Source organism: Parasteatoda tepidariorum, chromosome 7 (assembly GCF_043381705.1).
Source record: "Parasteatoda tepidariorum isolate YZ-2023 chromosome 7, CAS_Ptep_4.0, whole genome shotgun sequence".
Taxonomy (NCBI): Eukaryota; Metazoa; Arthropoda; class Arachnida; order Araneae; family Theridiidae; genus Parasteatoda; species Parasteatoda tepidariorum.
Window position 1 is genome coordinate 9,915,682 of NC_092210.1, and position 18,992 is coordinate 9,934,673.

The following is an 18,992-nucleotide window of genomic DNA, read 5'->3' on the forward strand; positions in this document are numbered from 1 at the left end:
AGGGAAATCATAGTGCTTTATTACAGATTTGAATTTCTTTTAGTAGTTAAAAAAAATTACGAAGACCCCCCTTGAAAAAATTCTGCGTACGCCACTGAAGTAACAAAACTTTTTCTCTTATTTGTAAAATAATAGGGTCGCCTGTAAATATTTGCAAGAAAATTACTGAATATAACAAAAATATTTTTCACTTGCGTGGGAAAAATACAAATGCAGTCAAACCCTGCTATAGTGAACGAAATGTTCGGTCCCGTGCCTTGCTATACACGGATAATGTTATTTTTTGTGCATATAGTGAACCAAAAAAGTGAGGAAGTTGGATATATTGAACTTTTTTCTGTCTTCGACTGATTTTTTTTTGTAATTTTGAAATTTCTACTTCAAAAAAAAAAAAAAAAAAAAAAAAAAAAAAAAAAAAAAAAAAAANCAAAACCATCTATAGAGGGGAATGTAGCGATAAGCATTTTTTCTTGTTTGCTTCCTTTATCTCACTTTCCCATATCTAAACAAACAAGGCAGATGTTTCCAACCCAGACAGTCGATGCCCCTGTAAGGTGTCAGTCAGTCGAATCAATATGCATTTCCTGTCAGAGGGAATGAGAAATTATTCATTATTGGTCAAAGGGTTGGACACTAATATGTGTTGATAAGGCCCTCATTTCAACTCCTTTTTGCTCTCAGTTCAGTTTAAACAATCCTGCAAACAAGTGTCTCAAATTTAACTATGGCGAGCAGTAAACGTAAAACGTTCTCCATTGATGATAAAATGGGCACAATCAGAAAAATTGAAAATGGATGCAATCAAGCTGATATTTGCAGGGAATATAAACTATCCAAATCTGCAGTTTGTAGTATATGAAAAAATAGGCAATTAATAATTTCTGTTCATGAAAAAAATTTAGATGGCAGAAAAAAGTTGAGAGAAGCAGATCACAAGGATGTTGAAGAAGCATTACTAAAGTGGTTCACCAATCGAAGTATCTGGACAAATGTCGATGAATTTGCTGAGCGATTTTCTGAAACTATTTTTATGTGCTCGAATGACAGGTTAGACAGGTTTAAAAAGCGGAATAACAGAAATTCAGAAAAAAATTTTTGAAAGTCGGGAAGTTTTTCTATATCTGATGTTGAAGATTGCTCATCAGCAAAAGATTACTAATTATTTCTTTTTGTACGCAAGACAAAAAGTAATGAAAAATAACGAATTTTTTGCTACTACATAATATTTTTCAGTCATTTATTTGAGTAATGTGTAATTAAAGGGAGGAGTTTGGGAACCATTAGTTAAATTGCCTGCGTAACGGATATAGTGAACTACCGGTTATAGTGAACAGAAGTTTCGGCTCCTTGAAGTTTCACTATAGTAGGATTTGACAGTACTTGTATTTTTTCCTCACAAGTGAAAAAAAACATGTTCGTTAAAAAAAATAGGGTTTATTTAAATCTTCACAAGAAAAGAGCTTACTGTAATTTTAATATCAAAATCTAATTTATTAACAATGACGGAATATAAAAACTAGAGCATCATTAACATTTACAATAAATGAATAATATTCTGCCACACTATTTAAACTTCCGCTACAAATTACGATTTTTTACCTATCTATTCCTCGTTTTGGTATCCCCGATTATCCGCTCCACCGAGTTCTGGTGCAGTAGGTAATTGGTCTAAATCTGGGTACATGGAGGGCACTTCGTGTATTTCTCTGTGTGTTGGGACCTCTTCCACCTTGGTGTCTTTGTTTCTTCGAAATGAGCGACGAACTCTGTTGTAAAGGGTTTCTGCAGAATTGGCTGAGTTTTGTCGGTCATCTGCTGTTGGAAGTTGGGCAACTCTTGCTGGTACAGTTGAAGAGACTGATTGTAATGGCATTGGGGGGCTGGAAGGGCTGTCATCTGCTGTGTTGTCGGATTTTGATCTTCTGGAACTGCGTATTATGACTGCTATTAAAGTGACTGTCATGATGAATAGAACTAAAGCGACCGCTGATAAGGAAATTAGCCACACAACTGAATAATTAGACCTTGGGCTGCCCTGATTGAAATCGCTGTTAGTCTCTGGCACTATATAGGAAAATTATATTAAGTTAATACAGTTCTACAAATAGTGCTTTAAAGAATACTTTTTTTAAAAAAAATGATTTAGCAAAAGGTCTTCATGGCAAATTCGCCTTCATTAGTAATTTTTAAAAAAACGGGAGTGTGGGCTGGGATAGCCTGGTTGGTAGGACCCTACACCCGTGTTCGCGAAAACTGGAGTTTGAATCCTGCCGGACGATGAAACCCTGTGTATTAAATGACAACTGGATGGTGCACATTAAATCTGTCGGGGTCTCCAAGTTCCTGTCACAAATCAATACCTCTGGGAGTACAAAATTGGTAATTGATTCTTCGCTCTTTCCCGTCAAAATTACGATCTGGGGATGAATGTATAGGTCCACATTGCAAAACGGACTGTGACGTCTGTGTGTGGTTGAAATCATATTTTTGGCTATAGATGGCACCAACAACAACCAAGAAACTCACGCTTTGCCTTTAATTCATTAGCAATTGAAGCAAACAGAAAAATTGAGTGCAGATGAACCAAGAATAAACCATTCAGCTTCAGATGCTGAAATATTTTCTTCCAAATATCAAAATAAATTACAACAAGAATACACAGTAAGGAAAGTAATTTTGCCATAATTTGTTCATGCTCTGATATTATGAAAAAATAATCAAAGTTGTTGCTTCTTATTTAACATGAACTTACTTTTTTCTGTTCTAATTTTTAATTGCCATTAGATGTGAAACAGAATTCGCCATGAAATGTTTCTCCCACGTTGAAGCGTCCTCTTAAATGGACGTCTCCAGTAATGGGATAAGCGTTTATCAGTTCTTAAAATAGAGAACATTTTAAAATCTATGCATAAAATCCCCGAAATGTAAATCTCAAATCCTCGATTACTACCTTTCATTAAATTCAGCACATCTCCTTTTTTTAATTTATTTTTTTATACAGTATTTATTTAATTTTCCAACCAAAATCACGGTGCCTCAATGGGATATTCATGTAGCTCCTGTTTGCAAAGCTACTGTCGTTTATTTCTGCATAAAAATAAAAAGTTTTTTTTTTTTTTGCCACAAAACGAAAATATTAGATCTAAGTGAGAATTTTAATCACTGTTGCCTGTATTGGCGATCGAAATGGGCTACAGGTGGCGTAGAGCAGAACTCTCTACCTATGCAAACAGTTTGCATATTTTCACCATTAGCGTGTGGAGAGTCATAAGAGAAGTACGTTAGTTTCTATCTTGATTTTCAACTAGATTAAGATCTTTTTAGTTAGGAAACTATATAGAACTGAAAAGTACATTAAACATAGTTCTAAAACAAAGCGTCATGGAAATTTTAAAAATTATTTTTAACAATTGAATACGAAAAATATTGAGAAAAGGAAAAGTACATTCTTATAAAACTGAAAAGAGGAGGAGAGGGAAGGGTCAACCGGTCTTCTCCCCAGATAGCGTATGTGAGCGTTGCCAACGAGAAAAATACAAAATAGTGCACATAAGGCCAGCATTTTCTAATATAACACATTTTCTAATATAAATGCTTCAAAAATAACCTGGCCTTTAAATTTCCTTTATTTCATAAATTTAATCATTCCTATTAAAATGAATGTATCAATTAATTAATTTCAAGTCAGCATTTTTTTTTTAATGCTGAGAGATTTTAGTTCAGGATTCTCTTCAGTTTTTTTTTAAGAATTAATTTTTAGTATTGAATTATAGGCACTATAAATAATAAAAAATAAATGGATTTGTTTTGAAATTATTTTCTAGACCTTTAATGTATATATATATATGTATTGCATTAAAAACTTACCACAGTTTAGGTTGTCGCTGTTATCGCCGCAGTGATTATGACCATTGCACGCAAGTTCTTTTAAAATGCACTTGCCATTTTTACATGGAAATTCATTAGACATGCAAGGACTTTCTAAATACAAATAAAATTAAAAACGATTAAAGTTAGTCACATTTTTAGTTTCAAGGCATAAAGTTTGTCATGAGATATTTTGTAAACATTTAAAGTTAAAAACATGTTATATAGTCGGACCTGTTTATCTCGAATCTCACGGGAAAGGCGAAAAATTTGAGATAAAGAGGTTTCGAATTATACTGGTACTTTAAAAAATTAAATTTAATTAAGTAATTCGATTAAAAGTGCTTTAATTGTTTTTAGTAGAAAAATACAGACATTTCTGTAAATTAATTACACCACATAAATCGATTTACATAAAACATTTTTTGCATACCTTTAACACTGAAAATAATCTTTTCAAAAATTTTTGACGACTAACCTTCTTTGTTTATGTTGTTCGGGCATTTGTGCTCGATTATTAGAAAATTGAGAAACAGAGGTTTTGAAAGAAAAATTTCGAGATAGACAATTTAGAAAGTTTGAGATATAGAGGTTTTCGAGATAAAGAGGTTTGAGATAAACAGCTTTAACTGTACTTGACTATGTTAAACATTACAATCCTTAACATATGTATCAGCAAGACGTTTCAACGTGTTTTATAGCAATTTTTCTGGAAGTTGAATGTACTTCCAGAAAAATTGCTATAAAACACGTTGGAAAAATCCAGGAAATGCAGAAAAACTGTACTTCCTTTTTTGCTTGATTCCATATTTTTCGAAATATTGAGATAAAAAAAAAATAATGAAAAGAACCCCTTTTTTCACTATCTTAAATTCCCAAGCTTGACTTAATACCTGAATAAACGATGTCAAGAAGAAATTTAAATGCCCCTGTAGTGGACTGATCGTTAAGACACGGTTCCCAGCAGATCACCCAAGTCAAGCATCACTAGCTGCTGTCAGTGGGTGATCCCTTGGATCAGTCTGCGTAGGGACCGAGGGTGTGCGGTATTGGTCCTCGTTAAACTGTTCTTCCGTAAAATGCTCGACTTCGCCTGCAGGTCGCTCTATCCCCTGAGCCATCGTGGCTCTCACTATTCTGTTTAGTTGAATTCCTATGCAAGATACTTTGCTCAGGGATATTTCCGAATCATGATCTCTCCCGCCAACTACAATCGTTTAAAAAAAAAACTTGTAGATGTATGCCCGGGGATGGCTACGAGTTACACTTTTCTAGTTGGTCCCTTTCTCTGATGTTTTTTTTTTTTTTTTTTTTTTTTTTTTTTTTTTTTTTTTTTTTTTTTTNTTTTTTTTTTTTTTTTTTTGGTTTCTCGCAGGCCGATGCCCGAAGTTGCCAAGATTTGGCGATTATTCTGCCACAGATCACGATACGGAAATCTTCCCTAGAATCCTTTGCTTTACCATCCTCGAATGGATGGAGCAATAATAAATATTTCTACTTCCACGTAAGTTTAAGCACTGTATCTTTTATTGTATATACCTGCTTTTAATTCTGTGAAAAATGCCTTTAATTTTTGTGACACCAAAAGAGTTATATTTTAATTATTTATTACACTAATAATTTATAATGGAGACATAAATTATTTGCATTAATCATTGACATATTTATCTATTGAGACAAATTATTGTTAACGAATTACAGTCAAACCCAGCTATAGTGAACATGGTTTATAGTAAACTCCCGAATATAGTGAACGAAATGTTCGCTGCCGTGCCTTACTAAACACATAAAATATTATTTTTTGTGGATATAGTGTACCAAAAGAATAGAGGAAATTGTATATTATGAACTTTTTTCTGTTTTCGACTAATTTTTTTCTTCATTTTTTGGTAATTTTGAAATTTCTACATAAAATACATATACCGATTTTTAAAACCATCTATTGAGTGCAATGTAGCCACAAGCATTCTTTCTTGTTTGCTTCTTCTATCTCAGTTTCCCATCCCTAAGTAAAGGCCATCCCTAAATTTTTTGTACGCAAGACGAAGAGTAATAAGAAATAAAGTTAACACATATTCTATTACTATATATTGATTTTTAATCATATTTTATTTCTTTTTATGGGTCATTTGTTTAAAAATGTGTAATAAAAGAGAACAGTTCGGAAAAATTAGTTAAAATTGTTTGCAGTTATAGTGAACTCCCGGTTATAGTGAACTGAAATTTCGGTCTCTTGAAGATTCACTATAGCGGGGTTTGACTCTAAATTAAAGCTACAATATAAATTAATAAAATTAGAGCTACAAACCATGCACTTGAGTAAATGTAAATTGAAATCCAGATGTCAAAGAGCTGTTGTTTCTTTCGTAATTTATCACCATTTCCCCTGCTGAAATAATCGACTTTTTTTCATCTTTGAATAATGCTGAGCCAATCAGTGCAACAGTATGTTTATCACTGTCTTGAATCTGAAATTTTTGTTACAGAATTATTAACTAAATAAACTAAATATCAATTCAAAGGATGTCCACAATTGACACTCGCCATGGGTACCCATAAGCATCCGATGATTTTAAAATTCAACTAAAAAACAGGAGGAGTTGGAAAAGTGCTGCGTTCTGCATCTCAGTAAGTTTTGAAATTTGTTAAAACGTTTACCTGCAGACGGTGGGACTAAACGAGTGAAGCTATCAAACAATGATTAAAAAATTATGAACATTTGAAGCAACAATGTGACGGGATGCCGTCTGACAGCAAAGTTAATTGACATCCATGCAGTTATTTTAGTTGAAATATTGTGACATGTAGCCAAAATTATTGTTTTACAGTTTTTATCTGTTATCAGCGCCATCTGTCTAAATTTGAAACTTGGTAAGAATAAACTTCCGGTTTCCTAAACAGAACGCAGCGAACCATTCTTTTCTATCTTTTTCTGTTTTTATCAAAATAGTGGTCATAGTTGGGATATTCGATAATTCTATTTTCCATCGCAAAATACGTCCCTATGCAAAAGGAATAAACACCCGTATTTATCATCGTCCTAAAATAAATCTTGCTGATGTTTAAAGAACCTGTTAATTTAATCGATAAATTATTACATAGTACCAGTTCGACTGCACAACAACTTCGAAGTAATAATCGGAGTTGGTGAGCGACTGCGAATAGGGGCCTCCAGTAAACTCTAAAAGTGATTAGCAGATTGTCATCATGATTTATTCATCGCAATTGTATAACAGAATTTTTAATAAACATTCTCGAGTCGTGATGGCTCAGGGGATAGAGCGTTCGCCTTCCAATGAATTGAACCGGGTTCGAATCCCAGCGATGGCTGGTCGATACGAATCCACATCCGGCTTGCACCGACCACAGTGCTGGCGTAAAATATCCTCGGTGGTAGACGGGACGGATCATGGGATAGAGGCCCCTTGCCCCTTCAGGCTTACCGTGGGAGATTGCCGTGGTTTTCCTCTCCTTGTAACGCAAATGCGGGTTAACTCCATCAAAAAATCTTCCACGAAGGTCAATTTCTCCCTATACTTGATCCAGGAATTCCCTTGTCTCCTGGACGGGGTTCAAAATTACAAGTCTACGGAGTTGAACATTAGTAGTCGTAAACGCAAGAAATAGGGTGGACTGTTCAAGGACTGTTATAAAATAAAAATAAACATTCTCCATCTTAAAAACAATTAAAATAGACTTACTGTTAACTGATCTTGTGAAGGAATGTCGTATCGATATAGACTCAAGACAACTGAACTCTCCTTATGTGCAAGAAGTCTCATTCTACAGCTGATAGAATCACCTCTGGTGTGCCGCGGCACACTCATGAGGATTCCGGTATTTTCATATCTCAAATCAATTGTAACAGACTTCTTCAAGAAGCAAAGGTCATCGACGAATTCTGTAAAAGTCAAATAATTCTGAGGGTTTCTGTTTAGAAGAAGGTTACGGAAGTTGCATTTACGTTGAAAAAGGTTGTTTGTACAGTCAGGGGGTGGAATAATTTTTGATGTAATGATTGATACTATACTTTAAGTGCAACACGTACGATATTTTAAGTTATGAAATCAGATACAAAATATCCCTTTTTATGCATTTATATGCACAAACGGCTAAAGGTACTAAAATCTGCAATTGCACATGCACGTATGCAATTGCATACTGTCCGCTCTCTATAATCATGTTTTAAAATGATTATTAAGATTGAATCTTAAGGGAAAACATCCTAGTAAAATTTTCAAAAGAATTATTGAATTTTTCGATAGTCTATCCTATAGATTATTGTACCAAAATATTGAATTGATTTTCATAAAGATGTTAAGAGTTACAGCATAATATGTCAAGAGCAGGTTCTTCAAACGAAAGAGCAAAGTGGTTCTTTAAAAGATAACTGCTCCATTCAAGAGTACCGTTTGAAACATAAAATCACAAGATTATCATCTCATTTGTCTACGAAAAAACAAGGCTGATGTTATTGTAAAATTTTCATCGATTTTATCTGACAAAATTGTATCAATTACCAGGGCTAAAGAGAATAGAAGGGCTGGTTCACTCCTTTGAAGTAGCTCTCGCCGTGAAAGTGGTCCACAAAGTGCTACTTCCCACCCATATGACATTGGACTTTTTTCAGAAGATATTACATTATGTTCCTAAACTCAAGAAATCAAATCAAAATTTAACTAAACAATGTTGTCTAAATAAAAAGTCAAAATTGTCTAGCTGTCTAAATTAAGGAAATAATAGTGCTTTTTTACAGACTCGAATTTCTTTTAGAAGTTTCAGAAAATTATGAACACCCCCTTGAAACAATTCTGCTTACGCCACTGGTACGATTAAGCAAAGGAAGAAGTCTCTTCAGCAATTAGAAAGAGAAAAAGGAAAAAAAAATTGAAATTGAAAATTTAATCTAATGTGTGACGTAACAAGAGAAGAAGCTTTTTTATCAATAAAAAAGCGAGAAAACGAAAACAAACGATTTGATTTGCTGTGCAACACGGCTGGAGAAAAAAAAACCTTTTCACTATTATATAAAATAAAAAAAATCGAAAACATATAAATAACGTTAATTAGGACTTAGTTTTAATGGCCAAGATAACGAAGCAAAGGTCTTCTTGAACAAATGATTTGCTGATTTACATGTTTTTGTTAGGTTAGGTCATATGCTCTCATACTCTTCGTTGTGTCAATAATCGATTCTGATTTTTTTAAGTGCATTCTGATGTTGCGCTTAAACAAGTTCGATAACGTTGATATTAAACGGATTATTTTTAAGAGGTTTTTTTATCTATAAAAAAAACTTCTAGCGGTTGAAATTTTATTATTATTATATTTTTTAAAATGAAATCTGGCACAATACCTTTTATCATGAAGTGAAATATTTTCCTCTTCAACTTTTTTTTAAAAACTTGAAGTATCATCTTTCAAAAAAGGATGAGCCTTTTAATCAAGAAGCTCATCCTTTTTTGATACTGTATTTAGTTCACTTAAAATATTTTTAAAAATATTGTAAAGACATATTTTAAAAATGCTCAGTTTAAAAACTTAAGAGTTTTTATAATGTATGTAGTCAAGAAATGGTTATAATTTTATAAAATGCCTCAGTTCAAAAGTAAAGTTTTTCAATAATGTATTAATAAAGAATAGATCTTTTAAATGTACTTAGTTCAAAAACTATTATAACAGTTTTTCAAAATGTATTATGAATTGACATATCTATTTTTAAAAAAGTGCTGAGCTAAAGAACAATTGTATAAAACCTAACAGTTTTTCAAAAATGCATTATATATCTTTTAAATGTACTCAGTTCAAAAACTGTTATTGTTCAAATCATAACGGTTTCTTCAAAAAATATGTTGTAAAATAATATATTAATTTTTATTATGCTCAGTACAAAAACAGTTATTGTTTTCACTTTATAACGGTTTATTAAAAAATATTATTAAATGTGACAGGTGCCCTGAGTGGCTTGATCCCTCAGGAACAGCAAATCACACGTAATATTAGCATTTTAGGAAAATTTATTCATTGCAGAAGACAAATTCATTTGAATCATATGAGAAAAACTTAGAATTAGAAATCTTATTGGGATATTGTTTAGTAAAGAAATCTTATTGAGAGGTTGTTTATTAAAGAAATCTCATTGAGAAATTGTTAAGTAAATCAACAAAGTTCAAAATTTATTCTATGTAAAAGACAAATTCATTTGAATCATATAACAGAAACTTAGAAATCTTGTTGAGAAATTGTTAAGTAAATCAACAAAGTCCAAAATTTATTCTATGTAAAAGACAAATTCATTTGAATCATATAACAGAAACTTAAAAATCTTATTGAAAAACTGTTTAGTAAGCCAACATCGTTCAGAATTTATTCTATGTAAAAGACAAATTCATTTGAATTATATGACCAAAACTAAGAAAATTAAGAGCCTCTCGGCTTTCGCTAAACAATTAATCTCTCTCGCTTCTAACTGTTCTTCTAATCATTCTTCTAACGGATATTCCAACGGCTTTCCATGACTGTTCAAATGATTTGCAGGGCGTTTTCTAACGGCAATTATTGCTTATTTTGCAGAATAATTCAATTTTAAACTTACTTCCAACGTCTCTTTCCCTCTGTGGCAGAATTACAACAATTCGGATCAGACAGTTCAAAGGCTAATCCGTTACAAGATATAAATCATTTTAAAAACGTTCAGTTTGCGAACTGCTCAAAATATAGCCCTTTATTCACAATTCAGACCAGATATTTCATTAGAAATTTTAACGCATTCATAAACGTGATTATTAAATCTTGAACCTGACATAAGATGTTAGACATGAAGCAGAATATTAATATCATAAAAATTAGCACATGCGCCTTAAAGATTATATAAGCATTCTTGTGCAGTGCTGTAAACATTATTGGTCGAGGGGGAAAATAATTAGAAAAATTAGGATCAATATAACTCATTTAGAAAAAGGATTTTACTTTCGTAAATTAATATTAAATTATTCAATATATAATAATAATATTAAATAAAAATTAATCAAAATATAATAAGGAAATAAAAATTAATCAAAAATATCAATTAGTAAGTGAACAAATAAGGAAATTCCGAGCATATAATTCTCCTTAGGTTAACATGGAGGAAGTAAAATCATTTTTCTTTCTGAATAGGACCTTTAAGCGTACATTAGAGAGATTTTGCAAAGCATAACGGTTTCGTTTAACTCTAATGTTAACGCTATTCAAGCTCCATAGTGCTTGCGCAAGTATTTCCTTACAAATAAGAAAGTTTTTAAGGGTAGAAGATAACGTTTGCGTTACGGTTAATATAAAACAAAGGCTGTGCAAAATCTCTTTATTATTTGAATTATCCTTTTCGTTCGTTTGTTTATTCTCGCTCTTGTTCATTTATTTTATGTATTATTTTTATTAATTGGACATTATAACTGTAATTATAATAATAAACGCCGTGAAATCCCAATCTTATACAACGTGTTATAAATTACGAAGTACGATAAGCTATGTTTGATTTTATATTATAACTGTCGTTGCACAGTCGACCCAATTTTGGGTTTACGACTACTAATGTACCCAATCCAGAAGACAAAGGAAGTCCTGGATCTAGTATTGGGAGAAATGCTACCATCGTGGAGGACTTTTTGATGGAGCTAACACGAATTTGCTTTACATGGAACGCAAAACATCCCACGGTTAGCCTGACGGGATTCTAACCCATGACCCGTCTACTACTGTGGATATTTTACGTGAGCACTTTGGTCGGTGTGAGTCAGGTGCGGCATTCGTATCAACCAGCCATTGGCCAATATAGAACCTACATTGTAGTAAATTGGCTAAATAATGGATACAAAATATCGGGTGAATCTGATAATTATATATATGACTGATATTGGTTGTAAAGTGGCTGTAAAATAATGGGTGAATCGGAAAATTCTATATTAGTCTAGTTATCGATAGATTCATGAATATTGGCAATGAGGGCCCAAGTTATTTTGCTTCTAGGATTATTGTTTGTTTCGTTGAGAGTTAAATTGAAAGAACGCGTTTTATTGAAAACACTAGAAGTATAATAATGTTGGATGGTGCGTTTTTTTCAAGCTTAGACTTAAAAATCAGTCGGAAATAGGAACTCGGAAGTCTTACAACGAATTTTAACCTCCAGCGCCATCTGCGCTGAGCTTTACAAGGTCAACCATCCATACGGCGCTCTCTGTCATCCGGCAGTCTTATCAACTTGAGGCAAAAACATATCTGGTAAAGTTGCTGGCAATTTCATTCAAAAATTTTTTAGCCATAGTTGTGATTTTCCATAATGGAACTGCTCGTGTAATTCTTATATCGCGTAAATGTGAATAGCTAGGTAAGATTTCTAAATAGCACAGCCTTACATGATTTAGAATCGTATTTCTCAAGGCTATTCATTTTTTTATTATCGAATAATTCATTTCTGAACAAATAAAAAAAAAACGTCTAGCGATTTTGTTAGGAAATTTTTAAGTGTTATATTAAAAAACATATTCTATTTTTCTAGTAATCGATATTTTAAAAAATGGGTTCGAACAGGAACAGAAAAAAAAAAAAAGATACGCCTTAGCGTCAGGAAGCTGATTTTGCATCAGAAAGGTCCTCCGTTCGAATATCCTGGACAAGGTCTTTCCTTCTCTGTACTATCTGTGCGGGAAAAACGCGTTAAAAATATTTTTCAATGTTAATAATAACAATTTCTAAAACCGAACAGATGGCGCTTTGCGCAGTAATGTTAAAGGATTCATTGTAATCAGTTTCCTCAATCAATCAAGATGTATCATGAATATCTCACTTACTTTTGTTATTAAATAAATCATGTTAAAGGCGTTTGTAATGATTTAAATGCCCGAGATCATCGTACTTAACAAAACGTTACCCCACCTAATTTGGTGCCCCTGAAAGAATGGCCAACAAATCTGCCCTTCAATTAACCTAAATGATCAATCTGGTGGGGGTTGGAGAAAAAAAATTATATTTCAAAAAATCATAAATTCTTCTTTAGCAATTCGCGTGTATAATATAATTTTTTTGAATAATGTTTTTTTTTAATTAATTTTTTCTTTTAAACTAAAAAAATTGTAGGTGCTGCTGCTCTGGTCATGCATTTTACAAAAAGAAACATTTCTCTAAAGAAAACCTATACAGCAGACGACGGGGCAAAATTATGAAATTTTTCTTCTGGTCACTTCAAACTTTTTTTTTTTTAAACACTAGCCAATTTTTAAAACATGTGGCTACTTTTTCAGAAATTTAAAGTTTTATAAGGTTCAAAAAAACTGTTGATAATAATGTAAGGCATTTTTTTTCGAAACATTTCTGAAAATATGGCAAATATTACAAGGGTTATTTCTAAAATACAGAAAAAATTTAAGAAAAAAGGTCGAAATAAAGTAATTTTCAAAATATTATGAAATGTTTATAATAATTCTATACATTATTATTATTAATAATGATAATAATAGAAAGCACATGTGGTGCATTTTTGACGAAAAAAGTGACGATCGATTTACTCCATACAGCAGCCATTTTGTTTTGTTCCTCTTTGGTAAAATTAATTATTATATTGCTTTTAATTATTTGCATAATTAAGATTTTTTCTTAAATTTTTTATTGATTCCATTGTTTTTCTTAAAGAATTCCACGGATATGTCAATTTATTTATTTATTTTGGTCATTACAGTGATCTTATATTAAATTAGTTAAAATGAAGCGTTATGATTATTATAATAATCATTAACATTATTTTAGTATTTTACTTCTTAACTTAATTTTAAGTACAACAGCTACGAACTTTAAACGTTATGATTTTCACGTTATGATTATTATTATTATCATTAACATTAATTCAGCGTTTTGCTTCTTAACCTGATTTTAAGTAAAGCTGCTACGAATTTCATACGTTATGATTTTTATGTAATGATTATTATAATAACTAGAGCCCGGATTTTGATGACCTAAAAAATCTCAACTAATGCCCTTAAAAAGTGCAAAAAATGCCCTTAAAAAGGGCAAAAAATGCCCTTAAAAATCCAAAAATTGCGCAAAAAATGCTTTAAATAAAGTAAAAATATTGAATTAAAAAATGTTTTGCTCTTTAAAATTATTATGAGTCTTTTAAAAAATATAAAGCAATGCAATACTTGTTCTACGTTCATTAAAGTTTGAAAAATTCGTTTTATATCCTAAAATAACAAAAAAAGGAAAATATATTGACACCAAAATATTTTTATTTTGTATAGAAACTTTAATGGATATAAAAACTTCCATCTCGTAATATTACTAAATATCAGAATTACATTGGATTATTAAATCTTTTTTGATAATTTGAAATGTAAACGAGATTCTCTTGTCTGAAAGTAAATTTTCATTCCTGCAGAAGCTTCTTTCAACGTCTACTGATGTTATAGGTGCGTACTTGAAAAAGACGGTCTCACTTTCTTGACAATTCTTCTTCAATTTGAAAAGATTTTGCTTCACCTGTTAATATTCTATAGATTTTCTTCATTGTTTGGAAGACAGTGTAATAATGAAAGTTGATAAAAAATAATAATAATTAGAAAAAATTGACAAAAAACTTTAAAAAATGCATTAAAATGCAAAATACGCCCCAAAATTTAAAGAAAAATGCCATATAAATCTAAAAAAATGCTCTAAAAGACAAAAAATGTCCAAAAATGCAAAAAAATGCAAATGTCATCAAAATCCGGGCCTTAATAATAACCATTGATTTAACACTTTGCTTCTCGACCTGATTCTAAGTACAGCTGCTACGAATTTTAAACGTTACAATTTTTATGCTGTTATTAATAATCATTAACATTAATTTAGTGCTTTGCTTATTAACCAGATTTTAAGTACAGCTACTACGAACCCTAAACGTTATTATTAAGTTATAATTATTATAATAATCATTAACATTAATTTAGCGTTTTGCTTCTTAACCTGATTTTAAAGTACAGCTGTTATGAATTTTAAGTCTACAAACAAAAATGACGAACATATTTTACTATTAGCATTAAAAGCAATGAATATTATTAAAATTTCAAATTTACTTACTTATTCTTTGGACAGCATTTGTCCCAATTAATGTGTTTGTAAAAGTAAACGCACAAACAAACAAGAAATGTGTTAAAATCTTCATTGTGATCCGATTTAATCCAATCTTAATTTCTGTTTAAATTCACTAAAGTCGTAGTCAACGAAAAAATTGAGATATGGATTTTGAAGATAAAACTTCGAATATTCTTCGAAGAGAGATACCTGAGAGCGATCAGGAATAATCTTATCTATTTGCTAGGATACTTGCTTGGGTAAATGAAAGAAAAAAAATTGATTTCTACGTTAAAGGTAAAATGAAACTGTATTTGAAAAACGAATTTATTCAAAAGGGTTGGGGCTTATAATGATTTTTAGCTTTTATAGCAACAAAGCAGTTTTAATGAAAGCCATGATTTAAAACTAAATTGAGGTTTTTGGTGTGTTAAATTGTTATTTTGTAGAAATTTATATTTATGTAAATATATATAAAGATCGTTTAACACCGGACCCAATTTTCGGGTTGGCGACTACTAATGTTTAACTCCGTAGCCTTGCAATTTTGCACTCAATCCAGAAGACAATGGAGCTCCTGGACCAAGTGTTGCGAGAAATTTGTCTCCTTGGAGGACTTTTTTGATGAAATTAACACGCAATTCCTTTATATGGGGAGGAAAACCACCCATGGTTAGCTTAACTGCAAAGGGACTCTAACCCACGGTCCGTCTACCACTGAGGATATTTTACGTCAGCACTGTGGTCGGTGCAGGCCGGATGCGGAATTAGGATCAACCAGCCAGCTCTGGGATTCGAACCAGGTTCACCTCATTGGAAGGCGAACACTCTATCCCAGGGGTTTCCACCTTACATGAGACCGGGGGCTGCAATTAAAAACATCAGTCAAATGGCGGGCCGCAACTTTATCGAAATTTTATATAGAACTCTTTTATGTTTTGAAGGAACATTAAATATTACTGTCAGATTTTTATCAAGTTGTACAAAACGAAATTATTGAATTACAAATTAAAATAATAAGTAGATTTTAAAAAATATTTAATTACATATTAAAAAAATCTGGCTACAATAACTTTAATGTGCACCTATGTATCAAGCAATTAATGCGCAACAGACATAAAATTTTCAAGACATAAAACTTAAAACTATTTAAAACCCACATAGTTTTTTTACGAAAATTGTCCACAAAAAATGACAGCTAATATATTTTAGTTAGTTAATGTGCACCTATGTATTAAACAATTAATGTGCAACAGACATTAAATTGTCAAGATATAAAACTTAAAACTATTTAAAATCCCCATAGATTTTTTACGAAAATTGTACACAAAAAATGACAGCTAATATATTTTAGTTCGCGGGCCACAAAAAAAAAGGCTTCGCGGGCCGCCAGTTGGTAATCACTGCTCTATCCCCTAAGCCATCACGGCTCATTTTGTAGAAATTATTGAAATTTGTAAAGTGAAACCAATACTGATGTGAAAACACCTTTTTTAGATTTGTCATTTATAAAAATTGAATTGAAAGAATCGCATGAATACGGAAAAAGATGTGGAATTTTTAAATAAAGAGAACTTTAATGGAAATGTGTAAGTTTAAATCGCATAAACACAGATCATATGATGTGTAATTTTAAATCGCGCAAATACGAATCGCGATGCGAAATTTTTAAAAAACAGGGATGTGAATTACTGCTTTAATTCGCATTAACATAGGTTGGAAAAAGTGTAATTCGTGAACTTGTAAAAGCGGAATTTTCTTTGATAGGCGGAATTTTTCTAATTATTAAATTTAAAAAAAAAATGTGGAATTACTTCGAAAAGCGAATGGGTATCATTTGCGCTATTGTAGTATATTACATAATATGATGACCAAGTTTAAAAATTACATATTAATATTAAGGGGAGATATAGTACCATATATAAGCAACAATTCCTCCATTTTAACGCTATTATACGCACTTAGAAATATATACACACATACTTACATATTGAACCACATTTTCGGTTCCATAATTTGTTTATATTTCCTTCCGTATGGTATTTGATATTATAATACATATCACCTGATATTATAATATAGTGCCACCCCCTCTGCAGAGGATCAAAATTGTGATGGCATGTCTTCGGATCATACTCGAGGATGTTTCCCAAACCGTTGCCAATAGCCCATTGTGCAGCTCTAGTGCGACGTAAGTGAACTACAACTATTGACCATTTACGTTATATTTAGCACGCTAAAAGATCATTCGGTATTAAACCAAATTCGGTACCAAGTTCTTGCAACCAAAAATCATACAAGTCGTCTTTGCTGAACAGAATCAATTCCCGTAAAACATAGTATTCAAGTGTAATATAAGGTACGTGTAGATTCATTTACGCTGCACTAGAGCTGAACATTGAGCTATTGGTGACGGTCTGAGAAATATTCCTGACGATGATCCGGAGTCAACGTCACATCTCGTTTTACAAGAAGGACATATTTATCCATAACATCCAGCCACAAATTGTAATTTTAACCTGAACCAGAGCATGATCAATCCGATCAAGTATCCACAGACATGCTGATTTGTTATGGGAACTTTCAGGACTTTGTGATCCTGACACATTTCGCGTGCACCAGTCACCATTTATACGAGGGATTTTTCGAAAAGTAAAGATACACCGTGCGCCAGAGGAAAAGAAAAGTTTTCGCGAGCAAGTTGGCAACACAGGTTTTAACCTTGAACCGTTAGCTTTCTCCTCGCGGTCGTTCGGCATTTCAACGTTGATTCTGGTTGGAGTAGGTCGTGTTTAAAATGGCTGCGCCGATTCAGAATCCCGCCGAATGCGAAGTGCGCTCCGTCATACGTTTTCTTCATGCAAAAGGTCAGAGACCAGCGGATATTCACAAAGAAATTGTTTCTGTTTATGGGAACGTTACGAATAGACAAAATGTAACGAAGTGGTGTCGTCATTTCTCTGAAGGTAGGACCGAACCGATATTCATGGCGAACAAAGAACAGGTCGGCCATCTGTGATGCCCTTCTTCAGAGAACGGAGGAAGCAATTCGTGCGAATAGACGCCTCAAATTGAAAGAATAGCGTCAGATCATACCGGAAGTTTCAATGACAACTCTTTATGAAGTTGTGACTGTCAAGTTAGGGTACAGGAAATTGTGTGCGAGCTGGGTTCCAAAAATGTTAACAGAAGAACACAAAAAGAAAAGGATGGGCTTTGCACTCGACTTCCTCACACGCTATGCAGAAGCAGGTGATGAGTTCCTTGATCACATTGTGACAGGTGACGAGACGTGGGTTTATCACCATACACCTGAATCCAAGCAACAATCAATGAAATGGCGCCATTCGAATTCACCCAAAGCCAAGAAATTCAAAACTTCGATTTCAGCGAAAAAAATCATGGCTTCTGTTTTTTGGGACAGACAAGGCATTCTTCTGTTGAAATTTATGCCTCCCGGAACGACAATTAATGCTGCAGCATATTGCCAGACTTTGAAACGTCTTCGAATGGCAATTCAAAACAAATGCAGGGGAATGCTGACAAATGGAGTCCGCTTGCTTCATGACAACGCTCGGCCTCACACAGCTCTCGTAACCAAAGCACTACTCAAACAATTCAAATGGCAAGTATTGGACCATCCGCCATACAGCCCGGACCTTGCGCCCAGCGACTTCCATTTATTCCTTTACCTGAAGTCACATCTTGGTCTTCGGCAGGAGGGGATCGAAGACACGACCTCATGGCCTAACATCCTACCTGTCAGGCTTCCCGGATCCCCAAGATAGAAATAAATGAATATATAAATAAATAAAAGAATATAAATAAATGAAAAAAAACGCAAGATTAAAAAAATATACTTTTTTGCTTCCCCCCCAAAAAATCTTTCTGAAAGAATTCTGCAATGTTCTGCGACAATGTCAGTGTGATTCAATTCAATTTTTAATGAATTTTACACGAAAAGTATAATTTACAAACACGAGGACACAAGCTCCACTCCTGTAGGCTATACATACATGTTATAACATTATACATACATGTTT

At 32.6% G+C, this 18,992-nt stretch overlaps 1 protein-coding gene across 1 annotated transcript; it reads right to left on the bottom strand.

Moving 5' to 3' along the window:
• Nucleotides 1–1,470: 1,470 nt before the first annotated feature.
• On the bottom strand, nt 1,471–15,181 carry LOC107455856 (uncharacterized). Its single transcript, XM_016073572.3, has 5 exons — nt 14,956–15,181; nt 7,569–7,768; nt 6,176–6,335; nt 3,868–3,981; nt 1,471–2,064 (listed from the first exon to the last, which is right to left on the bottom strand). Exons 1-5 carry the CDS (start codon nt 15,038–15,040, stop codon nt 1,604–1,606), a joined length of 1,020 nt encoding a protein of 339 aa, XP_015929058.1. The 5' UTR covers nt 15,041–15,181; the 3' UTR covers nt 1,471–1,603.
• Between the last annotated feature and the right edge of the window lie 3,811 nt (nt 15,182–18,992).

Bases quoted from the DNA above. Each gene is read 5' to 3' on its own strand.
- LOC107455856 (XM_016073572.3), bottom strand. From the start codon at position 15,040: ATGAAGATTTTAACACATTTCTTGTTTGTTTGTGCGTTTACTTTTACA. The intron at 6,336-7,568 runs GTAAGTCTATTT...CAAAAATTTCAG, and splicing joins CTTCACAAGATCAGTTAACA to ATTCAAGACAGTGATAAACA. The intron at 3,982-6,175 runs GTTTGTAGCTCT...ATTTGTATTTAG, and splicing joins TACATTTACTCAAGTGCATG to AAAGTCCTTGCATGTCTAAT.